Genomic DNA, 13,570 nt, shown 5'->3' with positions numbered 1-13,570 from the left:
TATACGTTTGGCATAATCCATTTTAATGGCAGCATTCAACAATCTATAGTACATATTACAAAGCAAGTTTCTTTCCAGCTTACAGCACAAACTGATGTAAAACTGTTGCAAACATTCATGCTATAAAAAAGCAAAACAAAAAACAACAAACCTCTTAATACATACTCTACTAAATCTAATTACTTGACCTACCATAACATGCATATCCAGGAACAGAAACTATGAAAAGTTACCTGAGAGAAATTATTGTTCTTCATCTCTGTGAGCAAATCAAAACCATGTCTCACTGTCACAGCTGGCTGGCCTGCCAACAACCCAACCCGCATAATAGCAATTCTAATCCGAGTTAACCAGTCTTGGCACGTTTGACGGTTGGTATAGAAAAATGTCCTGATAACCTATAGAGAAAGAGGAAGTACAGCTTATTCTTTCTAAACATAATTTAAAGCTATATATTTCCACAGTAAATTCCTCCCTATGAGATATATATATATATATATATATATATATACACACATACACACATACATACATAGGGCTAGAAAAAAAGTTTCTTTAAAAAAACAAACCTTGGGTCCCAGCCAAAATTTTAGTTGCTGGGAATTTCCTTGATACTATACTATTACTTTGTTTCACCTACTTATGTGTGCATTTTATTTCTTTGGAATCCTTAAGTTTCTCTCCCCTCAGCCTTTTCCCTCATTACAACGGCTCCTTATGAGAACCAGAGGAAGGAGGCTGACCAAGTCCATGATGGTTCCTTGCGCCTGGCTGCAGCAGACCACATTAACAGCAGCTATAAGTGATGGTTGGTGGCAGAGGGCTGTCCCGGGCAGTCATTGCTCGTGTTGGGCCTAAAGCAATGCTAGACAATGAATTTCATGCAGTGAGCAACCTGCTGCCTAAGATCTTTTTGCCCTGAATATATAAGATAATAAAGAACATATAAAGGAGAAGAAATGCAAATATAAGACATAGATCATGTTGAACCAGACTGGTGGCTCGGGGAAGGACCCTTAGATTCCTGGATCAGGTCTTTTACATTCCAGGTTGGTGGGGAATGCTGTGAAGGCACCATTCACAGGTCCTGGAGGGAGAGGATCATCAATAAGGATGACACTTGGTGGACAGATTTAAAGCCCATAAATCACAGGACTCTCAACCTCAATGCCATTACTGAAATAACCAGACTCTAAGAACAGTGGAGCTGGACAGCATATTAAAAGAGGGGATATAAAAAAAAAAAGTTCCCAGGTAACTGCATGAAGGCTCATGGCACCAAGATGGCTCATGGCACCAAGATTCCAAATGAGCTAGGAGGAGGAAGAGTTAGCAGGCAAAAAAAAAAAAGTTAGATATAAATCAAGTATAAGTAACATGCTCTGTTATTTTGTCTCACACATCCACAGCCTACCACACGTGCCGAACAAGCCTAAAGCAGGGCCTAGCCCACCAGGGCCCACTCAACCTGCTCAGAAGTCCACTTCTCTTTACTCCAAATGGGATCAGGAATGACACTGGTACGGTGCGTCGAGCAAGGAGACCGGAGGAAGTCTTACTGAACTCCTCCAAACGTCTCTGAATCAGGAGGTAAATCTCTTCTCTCTCTCTCTTTTTTTTTTTTTTTTTTTTTTAATTTACCTGAGCTCATCGCTTACCGACTGAGTACAGAGACGCTCTCTGGCTGCAGGGGGGGGGGGAGAGGGCTTTGGCTGTCAGCACCATGCTTGGCTTCCTGCACCCCCTGCCTTTCTGCTGCTTAAGCAACAAAGTCCACGCCAGGAACCTGCTACTGGACCAAGGCACACCTCGGAGGAATCTCAGAAATTGCCTCAGGAATTCTCAACTGGGGGAGGGACTGCAGGAAAGTCCACACCAGGAACCAGCTACTGGACCAAGGCACACCTCGGAGGAATCTCGGAAATCGCCTCAGGAATTCTCAACTGGGGGAGGGACCTTTAGGTATCACCGCAGGAGAGTGGGGCTCAATGTTCCTTCAGTTTAAAAGCAGAGTTTCTGCTTCCAAAAAGTACAAAAAAAAGGCATGCCCACTATCTGCCGGAGACGGAGAAAACTGGAGGGCTGAGGTCACTGCAGGGGTGTATGTAGAGTGACATCAGCTTTGAAATCTGACTCAGTCTCCATCTGCTGGCTGGGAAGCATAACCCACTGGTCTTGAGTCCAAGTGGCTACACGTTGAGAAATTGTATTAAATATTTTATTTCCCAACACAATAAGTACATTCAGTAAAAAAAAAAAATTTAAAATTTAAAATGACAAAATCAGACTAGATAAAATGGAAGAAAAAAAAAAAAGAAGCCTGGACTAAAAGAACCATCACAAACTGTCAAAGCCTTATGTAATTTCGGGTAATTTTTCTCTTTTCCGATTGTCAATGGTCAGTATTTGATAATGCAGGTTTGGTGTGCTCAAGTCTAATTTTAACTAAAGCAGGAACAAGATGTCCCTGCTGAGTAGAGTGCATCAAACCTGTTGGCTGGTAGGAAATTAAAAGATTAACAAGATACAAAGGGAGTTCATTAGATAAGGCCTTAAAAGACCAAACATAAGAACTTAAATCTACAGTTGACTGGAAACCAATGCAATTTAAAACATCTGCTTGCCAAAGAAATTATCTACAATTCTGAAGGTAACTAAGTGTAGCAAGGCGCCATTAATGCAATCTAACAGATGGGCTGCTTTACAGCTAAACTACACAGACCTTGGGAGGAGCAGTCAGTGCATTGGCACATCCTTCGTATGCATTATACATTAGTTTCTCCAGGTTCTCCAAGTACTGCAGGAGAAGAACAAGTCTGAGCTGATTGCTGCTGTGCCCCTCATCGTTTTCTGCCGTCGTCCACTGGCTAATATCTTGGTCAGGGTTTACTGTATGGGCGGCGAGACTTCTAATAATACCTGCAGAATGGATAGAAAAAAAAATCTTAAACTACTGGTTACCAAATAAGATGGCCTAAAATAAACAAGCATAAAAAGCTCTCATTTAAAGAACTGTTCTTTTTCATGTTATATCCCCTTGACAAGTTTAAACATTGCTAAGAGACGGATGGTGAACTGTGTCCTGTGAAAGTTGCTCACATTAAAAAGGCCCATATACACAAGTATGTGTCGAGCAACATGTTTTAAAGTGCGCTCACTTGTGCGTGTAAAAGCCAACAAGTTTTCTAAGAAAAGATACGCGAATAACATTGCCTCACATAACTGCTTAAAATTGGGAGCACATGTGCACGGAAGACATTTTATATTATACGTGCACAATTTAAAATTCCAGTGTGTACTCGCACCACATACATGCATATGTGGGCGTGCATGTGCATATTTTAAAGTTACCATCTTAGTAAACAGCATTCCATAGTTAAGCAATTTGTCTTAAAAAAAAAAAAAGGGTACAGAAGTAAACAAAAAGAAAGCCTGGATACCCATATTCAACCCAGTTTTAAAAAACCAGAATAGAAGACATGCTATGCTGGATCAGACAAATGGTCCATCATGCCCAGTAACCTGTCTCCAACAGTGGCCAGTAAAAGAAATCTGCAATTACCTAGCAAATCTCAATATCGAAGTTGGCTTCATGTTGCTCTCCCCCAAGCATCGTGAAGTGAAAGAAACAAAAATTTGTGTGGCTAACAATTACTTACGGATCTGACCTCCAGAAACTTGCCTAAACCTTTTTTTAAACTCAGTAATACCCTTAATCATAACCACATTTTCTAGCAATAAGTCATAGCTTAACTGTGTGTTGAATGAAAAAAAAATACTTGCTTAAGTTTGTTATAAATCTATTAGTTTAAGGGAGTGTCCTAGTTGATAGTGTAAATAATCACTTTAACCTGTTTATAAACTTCTGTAAATTTCTCTTCTAAGCCATCTCATCTCCAAGGGAAAAGCTCTAACCAATTTAGTCTTTTTTCATAAGGAGCCGATCCACTCCTATAATCATTTTTGCTTCTCTCTGTACTCTCTCATTGTAACCTGGCTTTTTTAAGCTGCGGTGACTAGACTTGTACACAATACTCAAGTCTCAAGGATCAATACATTATTAAATTCTCAGTTTTGTTTCCTATTCCTTTCCAAATAATTAACATTCTCTTTGCCTTTTTATTTTTTTGCTATCACCACACATGCAGCTGAACGATTTCAACATGTGTCCACAAGGACCCTCACCCCCACCAGGTTCTGGTATCCCCTAATATAAAGCCCAGCACTGAGTATACATAGATTGTTGGGCTTCCCCATGGAGACCAGCAATCCAAACATCCTTACTAGATGGAGTGATGTCATCTGATGGCAGAGTCAGGTTGTTTTGTCTCAAAAGTCCAGGACGTTTATACGTACACACACACATATATATATATATATATATATATATATATATATATTTTTTTTTTTTTTTTTTATTTTTTTTTTTTATATCTAAGCATACACAGCTCTTCCTGTGCTAGCATCCCCATGCACGAGACTGCTCAGTCTATTTTCCTCCACTCAGCGAAGTTGGGAAATCATTTCTCTCTCAGCTTCACCACAAATGGCTTCAGAAGAGGGGAAATGTCATGCAAAAAATATAAACAGTGTTGACATATGGTGTCCATAATGGGATTTACATACTGCCTAAAATACCTCAAACGGGATCATGATTCCACTAATTATGGCCCAGAGGGCACGGATTTACTATGAACTCAGGCTCATTGATGCCGAGTAAATTGGAAACCAATTTAAAGGCAGCGCCAATCCAAAAGAGCTGGGTAGTACAAGAAACAGCATCAAGCCACCAAAGCAGAGACAAGACTAACTAAGAGGCACAATGCCGAACCATCAGCGTCGGCAAGTCAGAGCCAGGAACCATCTGTGCTGAAGAGGCACAGAGCAGACCCATCAGCTCCAAATAGCAAGTAGCTCATTTAAAACAAATCGGAGAAAGTTCTTTTTCACTCAGCGCATAGTTAAGCTCTGGAATTCAGAGCCAAAGGATGTGGTTACAGAAGCTAGTGTAACTGGGTTTAACAAAGGTTTGGATAAGTTCCTAGAGGAGAAGTCCATAAACTGCTATTAATCAATAAGGAATAGTAGCTTGGAATCTATTTAATGTTTGGGTACTTGCGACTTACAGGATGCTGGGCTTGATGGACTCTCGGTCTGACAGTATGTCATGTCTTATGTTCTTATCACAGTTCATTTGGACAAGCAGTACTTGATATTTTTTTTAATAACCCAAACTTTATGCAAGACAATATGGATTGCAAAGAATCCATGGAATGTCAAACTGAAGTAACCCTCAGCTGGGGAGTCCCATTTTGAGTGGCTTTTTATTGGGCTTGGCCACAAAGAAAGCGAAGTTGCTTACCTATAACTCTGTCTCTGTGGACAGCAAAAACAAAACAGCCATGCGATCCCTCCCCTCCCTCCTACCTGGGAAGTTTACCAAGCTTGAGAAAAAGACTGAGGAGACTTGTATATGGGGACACTAGCACAGGAAGAGCTGTCCATGCTCAGATATCTAAGATGGAACCTTCAGGGCTTTGAGAGAGAAAACGACCTGACTCAGTGACGAATGACATCACCCCATCTTTGCAACTGTTTGTTTTGCTGTCCATGGAAAACACCTGTTACAGGTAAGCAATTTCACTTTCCTCTATATGCATCAATTTGCACCTCTCCACATTAAATTTCATCTGCCATTTAGATGCCCAGTTCTCCAGTCTTGCAATGTTCTCCTGCAATTCCTCACAATCAGCTTGTGTTTAGCTACTTGGAATAATTTTGTGAAATCTGCACATTTGGTCACCTCACTCCGTGATCATTTTTCAACATGATTTATCAATATGTGGAATACTTATCCCAGGTACAGATCCCTGAGGCACTCCACTGGGAAAACTTACCATTTAGAACTACTTTCTATCTTTTAACCATTAGCAATCTACAATAGGACATTTGCAATTCCCTGAAGAGTCTCAGATGGGACTTTATCAAAGGCCTTCAGAAAATTCAGGTACACAATATCGACCAGCTCACTTTTACCCACATATTTATACCTTGAAAAGAATTCTAATTAGCAAAAAAAAAAAAATAAAGTCATGCTTTACCAAAATCATGTTTGCTTTTTCCCTTTAAGCTATCCATATGCCCAGTAATTTTGTTCTTAACTAAAGTTACTATCAGTTTGCCTGGCACCCATGTCCGGTTTACTGGTCTGTAGTTTCCTGGAATACCCTGGAGCCTATTTTGGTTTTTTTTTTAAACTGGGTTGCATTACACTACCTACCCTCCAGTCTTAAGTTACAGTGGTAGATTGTAATATGTTACAGATTAACAGGAGCAGATCTGCAATTTCATATTCCCCTCTAACTTTTCACCTTCAAATAAAACCATTCTGGTGTGGGAATCTTTCTACCGCAGTGTTCAGCGACAACCAAAGCAAAGAATTCCTTTCATTTTTCTGAGTTGGTTTTGTCTTCTCTGAGCATCCCCTTTTACCCATAGTCATCCAATGGTCTAACTTGGCTTCCTTACAGGCTTCTTGCTTTTGATGAATTTGATAAAGTATTTATTAGTAGTTTTTGCCTCTGTAGCAAGCTTCTCAAGTTCTTTTTTGGCCTGCCTTAACATTTTACATTTAGTTTGCCAGTGCTTACACACTTTCCTACTCTCATTTGAACTAGCTTTCCTTTTTTTTTTTTTTTTTTTTTTTATATAAAGAGATTATTTTGGCCTTAAAAGTCACTCTCGTGCCACTATTTAATTATGCTGGTAGTTTAGTCTTCATTTGACCTTTTAAATGCACCAAAAAGCATTTTATCAGGGCTCTCAAAGTAGTGTTTTTAAATAAATTGCACACCTCATTCAGATTTCGAATATTTGCAATTCCCCTTTTTAGTTTCTTCATGAATTTATCATATTACCAGTTTCCCTTTTTGAAGATGAATTCTACTGCAGTAGTTTTACTTAATATTCTTGCTTCAGTGATCATACAAAATTTGACTGCAGACTTAATGCTGAGTTGCAGAATGGTTTTGATTATCCTTCAGACTTACCTTCAATTGTCTGGAACGTATCTTGAGCTCTGCCTAAAGGGGTCCTTAATTTAGACAGAACAGTGAACTGAGCGGCTTCCCAGACAGCCCACTGCCAAAGCACAGCCTCTGTTTTAAGTAGATTGCGTGGAATTGGTGACTGGTCGCGCTTATCCAGTCTTTGGCAGCTGTAGAACAATCTCTCCAGCCAGTTATCTTTCCTAGAAAAGAGCATATAGCTGTCTATATTACTACATCAGGCAAAAAGTCCTTTATCAATAAAGTTCTCCATGCAAAAACATGATCTTCCATTATTTTTAATCAAGCAAACCAATTAGGGATAAACTATGGAAACAATTATTTACTGTTTCAAACTTTACTTCTGCAGGTATCACTTTAATAAAGAGATTCAGAAACCTATTTACAAAAGTTTTCTTGGAAAATAGTGATTTAATGAAAGGAAACAAGTTTTTCTAAAAAGGACAAACTATGTTGTGCTTTCAATTCTTTTCATATGATCTTTATTCACTTTAATTCTATATCCCACCCAAATTACCCTTCATAAAGCAGAGTTGCTTACCTGTAACAGGCACACTCGAGGACAGTAGTATGCTAGTCCTCACACATGGGTGACAACAGATGGAGCCCTGACACGGAAAGCTTATGTCAAAGTTTCTAGAACTTTGACTTGGCACACTGAGCATGTCCAGCATGCCCTATATCATGCATCACACAGGGTCCCTATCAGTCTTGTAACATAGGACTATATAACAAACAAAAATAGGAGAAGCCCAACTTTGCAGGGTGGTGGGCAGGTTTCGTGAGACTAATATCCTGCTGTCCTCTGAGAACACCTGTTACAGGTAAGCAACTCTGCTTTCTCCGAGGACAAGCATGATGGTAGTCTTCACACATGGCTAAATGCCTAGTTACAGGCTGCTTCCCAATGTAAAAAGTGACAGACACCCAACCAGGTGCCAACAGGCACAACACAATGGTGCTGTTGGTAACAGAGAGGGAGATGCCTAGGGCTCGTTGTTTGGGTTCAGGCCGAGAGAGTTGGGTTCTATTCCTCATATTCCGAAGGACAAATTGGCCAAACCTACTGTCACATCAGCCATCCTTATCCAAGCAATAGTGAAATGTGAATGTGTGGAGAGGACTCCACATCACAGCCTTGCAGATCTCCTCCACGGAAACTGCTCGCATGTGAGCCACTGACTTTACCATAGCTCTGACAGAATGAGCCTTGACATGACCCTCAAGATGCTGTCCTGCCTGGGCATAACAGAAGGAGATGCAATCTGCTAATTGAATGGTGTCTGTTTGGCAACAGCAACCTATTCCTAACAAAAGAAATAAGAAGTTGGGTGGAATGTCTATGGCTTCTGTCCGCTCCTTGTAGAAGGCTAATGCTTGCTTGCGATCCAAACTGTGCAGTGCTCGTTCACCTTGGTGCGAATGGGGCCTGGGAAAGAACAATTGACTGGTTAAGATGGAAATCCTTCACCACCTTAGGGAAGAACTTAGAGTGCATATGCAAGACCACTCTGTCATGACAAAAATCTTAGTATAAGGTGGATAAGCCACTAAGGCCTGGAGTTCGCTGACCCTGCACACTGGAAGTGACCACCACCAAAAATATGACATTCCAGGTCAGATACTAGAGGACCCAGGAGTGCAGTGGCTCAAAAGGAGCTTTCATCAGTTGAGCCAATACCACATTGAGGTCACAAGACACTGCTGGAGACCTTAGCGGAGGCTTCAATTGAAGCAGGCCCCACATGAAGCCTACCACTATAGGCCATCAGAGATGGGTGTACCATCTACACCATGGTGATATGTACCAATTGCACGGAGTTGAACACTAACGGAGTTGGTTTTTAAGCTAGCTTCTGACAGGTGTAGAAGGTAATCAAGCAGTTTTTGCATGGGTAGGAGAACAGATCTAGGGCCTTCTGCTCATACGACACAGAAAACCTCCTCCACTTCAGTCCATAGGGCTTTCTAGAAGCCACCAGGACCAGAGAGACATCCTCAGATCAAGAGGTTGCAGAATTAACCTCTCAACATCCAGGCTGCGAGTGACAGGGCCAAGAGATTGGGATGTCGCAACCTGCCTTGATCTTGTGTGAGATCTGTGGAAGTCCCCAGTCTGATCAGGCAATGAACATGACCTGCTGTATTTCCTACAAACCGCTTGTGATTTAACAAGTGGTGTAATGTTTTTAAATAGCGTCCACACCACAAGCAAACATTTTACTGCTCTTTTAGTTTATTTCTAATTTCCTCATTTTATCACAATCCCCCTTTTTAAAGTTAAATGTTACTGCTGTAATATTCTTTAATGTTTTCTCTTCAGTGACTGATACATTTGATTATGTTATGATCTCTATTGCCCAACAGTTACTTCTCACACCAGATCCTGCGTTGCACTGAGGATTAGATATATCTTCAGTTCCAAGTTCAGCTGCTCCATAAAGCACTCGTTTATGGCATCTAGAAAACTTGGCCACTCTAGCATGTCCTAATGAGACACTTAACCAGTCAACATTACATAGAAACAGATGCAGAAAAAGGACCAAACGGTCCATCCAGTCTGCCCAGCAAGCTTATGGTAGTATCTGCCCTATACAGGTCACCCCCATACTTATCAGTTTCCCAGACCGTAAAAGTCAGGATCCTTGCTGGTTGGCACCACTCCCGTTTCCAGGGATCTATTGAACAGGTCATGCAGTGGACCTGCCAGCACATATCTGAGCTCTCAGTATCCTGGGATGAACCTCATCTGGCTCCAAGGCCTTGTCCACTTTCAGTTTTCCTAGCTCTTCCCATACATTCTCTTCTGGTAAATAGAGTTTCACCTACCCCAACTCTATCTATGGTCTTGTCAACCAGCAACAGTCCTCCTTCAGGGTCTTCTTTAGTGAACACCAAACTGAAGTACTTGTTTACTTCTTCATCTCTCTCCACACAATGCTCCTTATCACCTTTCAGTTTCACTATACCACTTTAGGCCTCCTTTCTTTCTCTAATATATCTGAAAAATGATTTGGCTCCTCTTTACCAATCCTTTCTTCCACTTGACATTTTGCTTTTCCTGATGTCTTTCATCTCCCTAGGTTTATTAGATATTCTTGTGTTCTTTTTTTGGTATCCTTTATACTTCTTGAATGCTGTTCTTTTTGCCTTCATTTTTTCAGCCACCTCCTTAGAGAACCAGATCGATTTCTTTTCTTCTTACTCTTTTTTACTTTCCTAACATATAGATTTGTTGCCTTTGTAATAGCTCCTTTTACTTTGGCTCACTATTCCACCTCACCTGTTTTCTCCCAGTCTTCCAGTTCTTCCTCCAGGTAATCCCCATTTTGACAAAGTCCGTATTTGTGAAATTCAAAACTCAGGTCTTTGTGTGACTTCTCTGTATCCTGAGATATCAAACCATACAATCCAATGATCACGAGTATTCAGGTGAGCCCATACCGAACATCAGAGACATTATCTCCATTAAAAAGCACTAAATCAAGGATCACACCCTCCCTCATGGGTGCCAGTACCATTTGTTTGAGCCAAGCACCTTGAAGGGCATCCACTCTTTCTACTTTTGTATAATCTGCAGAAGGGATGCTCCAATCCACATCCAGAAGATTAAAATCTCCAAAGAGCAAAACTTCTCTCTTCTTTCCCACCTTTTGGATATCCTTGATCAGATCTCTGTCCAGTTCATCCATTTGGGTTGGAGGCCTGTAGATAACATCAGTAAAAATGGAAGCATCATCTTTTCATTTTAGGACTGTCCATGATGCTTCTTTACCACATGTCCCTTGCAATTCAGTTGCTTGTATATTGGTTGGTTTGTTTGGTTTTTTTTACATAAAGAGCTACTCTCCCTTTTTGGTCCTCTGCCCTTCTTTAAGTTATAGCCCGGGATGGCCGCATCCCAATCATGAGACTCAGTAAACCAGGTCTCTGTAACAGCAACAATGTCCAATTCCACCTCTACCATTAGGGCTGCAGGTCTGGGAATTTATTGCTCAGTCTACGAGCATTTGTGATCACAGCTTTCCAGTTGCTCTTCCTAGTAGTCTTTTCTGGTGTTTGTTTGTTTTTTTAAAATTGTTACGTTCTCTTCCCACTTCCTGTATTGCTTGGGGGGTGACATTCCAATTTCACTGGCCGCCTCCTGCAGATACCTGCCCTTTGTTCTACAAATTACAAAACAGTAATTTCAATCCACTTTAGCCAGGAGTCTAAAAAACACTGGCTAGATTAAATAGAGATTTCAAAACATGCAACAGAGGAAATATGCTAGAAAACAGAACAATGTCAGCAAGAAAGAAGTCTATATTATGGCTAGCAAGTTAAAAAATTAACTGAAGTTTCCCGTTATTACCGTGTAACCTAATTAGTTAGTTTTCCTAATTTCTGTTAGCATTTCACTGTCTCTTCATTCTGGCCTAGAAGGCAGCAAACCCCACCACTCCACTCTTCCTCATCACACATGGAATTTCTATCCAAAGAGATTTCACAGTACATTTGCCTCCTGCAGACTCTCATCCTGCTTGGCTATTCCATCCTTAACATATAGCACCATTCCTCTACCAATTTGTCCTGGTCTATCACTTAGATATAATTTGTACTCTTGTATCAGTGTCCCTATTGCTTATCCTCCTTCCACCGGGTCTCAGAGATGCTTATTATGTATACATCTTTGTTCAGTGCCTTACATTCCGAACTCTCTAATTTTTTTTTTTTTTTTTTTAAGGACTCCTAGTATTTGCATACAGACAATTCACATTATGTTTTTTTAATTCTATTACCACCTGCCCAGCAGTTGAAATGGGCAGTTTAGAATCATTTCTGTACGCTCTTTATTGAAATGTGTCTGGGCTATTCTGCCTCTACTGTGGCATTTTTATTGGAATATGCTAACTTCCCCATTATCCTCAGTATTTATTTTATTTTTTTAATTTATGCACCTCAATACAAACTTCTGAGCAACTGTCAGTTTAAAATCTGCTCTAAATCATGGGAAAAGCTATCTCCTTTTTAAACAGTGCCAGCAGCCTGGTTCAATGCTGGTTAGGTGAGGCCCATCCTTTCAAAATAGATTCCCTTTTCCAAAAGATATTGCCCAGTTTCTAACAAAATCTAAAACCCTCTTCCCTGAATCACCACCTCATCTACACATTGAGACTCCAGAGCTCTGCTTGCCGCTAGGGCCCTGCTCTTTACAATTTTATAATAATACAAAGGATATCAATTTAGACTTAATATGTTGCCTTTGTGAATCCAAGAGCAGGGAAAGTCTTACCCAGTTCTGTGAGAACTCCCATACAGGATAAAGCTGATGACATCTGAAAAATCCTGGGGGTGGAATGTGTTACTTGGAGCTTTGCTCATGTGACCTCTTATAGCTGAAGAGATTTCTTGGATTTCGGTGTGGTTGCTATTGCTAGACCATGAAAAATTTTGTTAAAGATTGTTAAAGTTGAATTAAATTCAAACACAGTGAAAACCATCTCACTTAACCCTGTGCACCTGGTAACAAATCACTTATTCTGTTCTTAAACACTTGAGCTTAACAATGGAGATAGTCATTGCTAAACATTTCTTTGGGATTTTCAGAAGCACATTGGCCAAAATGCACTTTTAAGTGTGGAAAGAAGCTAATCTTCATGGATTATCCAACACAAAATAATTTAAATCTCAGAGAAAATCAGAGTTGGAATTAATTGGTCACCTGGGTACCTGTATTTGAAATAGGCTACATTCTACAAAGTGAACGCAGAATATTTGTCTCAATGAAGTCGGAACTGCAGTCTCTTGATTCTGAACACAATGAACTTACAATAACAAACCTTTAAGCATTTTAATGTAATTTTAGCACATTTACCCCAGATGCAGTTTAGAAAGCAGTCCTTTCACATGAAGAAAAACTCTATTTTGCAATGCAAAGATGTTCAGAATGCTCAGCTAACCAAGAAACCTGGTAGGTAAAGGACCTGGGAAGTGCTTTCTAATAATGAATCATTCTGGGTATCAACATTTTAAGATTTTTGCTACCTTAAACTGTCCAACTCCTGGTCCAAAACATTCATACCTCAGCACAATATCAAGAGGAATAGATTTCAGCAATTTGCCAAAAGCTTGCCGGATGCGGTTTCCAGTATGAACTAGCTGAACACGGCATACATCCACACATCTGCATTAAAACAAGTAACAATTCAAAGCAGCAAATCTTGAGCATTTATTTATTTATTAATACTAACAACAATACCAAGGTCCTAGGTAATTTACAATAAAATATACTTAATCTTTAAAACAAACAAAGATATTCCAGTAAATGCAAATGTTTCCCCATCATAACAGCCACTGCATTAACCCATGCTTTGTCAAATGCTAGCTTGGAAAGAAATTTTCAACACTACTTTAAAGGTTTTAGACAGTTTACAAAACAGGTCCCTGAAGAATAGAATTCTAGAGTAAGGGAGCAGCTACAGAAAGTGTTCTCTCTCTCTCTAGTTATTGCTAGCTCAGCA

At 40.1% G+C, this 13,570-nt stretch overlaps 1 protein-coding gene across 5 annotated transcripts in view; it reads right to left on the bottom strand.

The window, feature by feature from the left end:
- SMG1 (SMG1 nonsense mediated mRNA decay associated PI3K related kinase) overlaps positions 1-13,570 on the bottom strand; it is a 147,049-nt gene that overhangs the window by 86,377 nt on the left and 47,102 nt on the right. For all 5 annotated transcript variants that reach the window (XM_029576036.1, XM_029576040.1, XM_029576038.1 and 2 more), the window contains 5 exons: positions 13,132-13,233; positions 12,343-12,483; positions 7,050-7,249; positions 2,723-2,919; positions 234-398 (listed from right to left, as the gene is read on the bottom strand). In XM_029576036.1, coding sequence (XP_029431896.1) covers positions 234-398; positions 2,723-2,919; positions 7,050-7,249; positions 12,343-12,483; positions 13,132-13,233 — 805 coding nt within the window. The remainder of the gene's footprint in view (positions 1-233; positions 399-2,722; positions 2,920-7,049; positions 7,250-12,342; positions 12,484-13,131; positions 13,234-13,570) is intronic.

The sequence above is a fragment of the Rhinatrema bivittatum genome, chromosome 14 (genome assembly GCF_901001135.1).
Source record: "Rhinatrema bivittatum chromosome 14, aRhiBiv1.1, whole genome shotgun sequence".
Classification (NCBI taxonomy): Eukaryota; Metazoa; Chordata; class Amphibia; order Gymnophiona; family Rhinatrematidae; genus Rhinatrema; species Rhinatrema bivittatum.
Note: the sequence above shows the minus strand (reverse complement) of the source record. Positions and strands in the feature narration are given on the sequence as shown.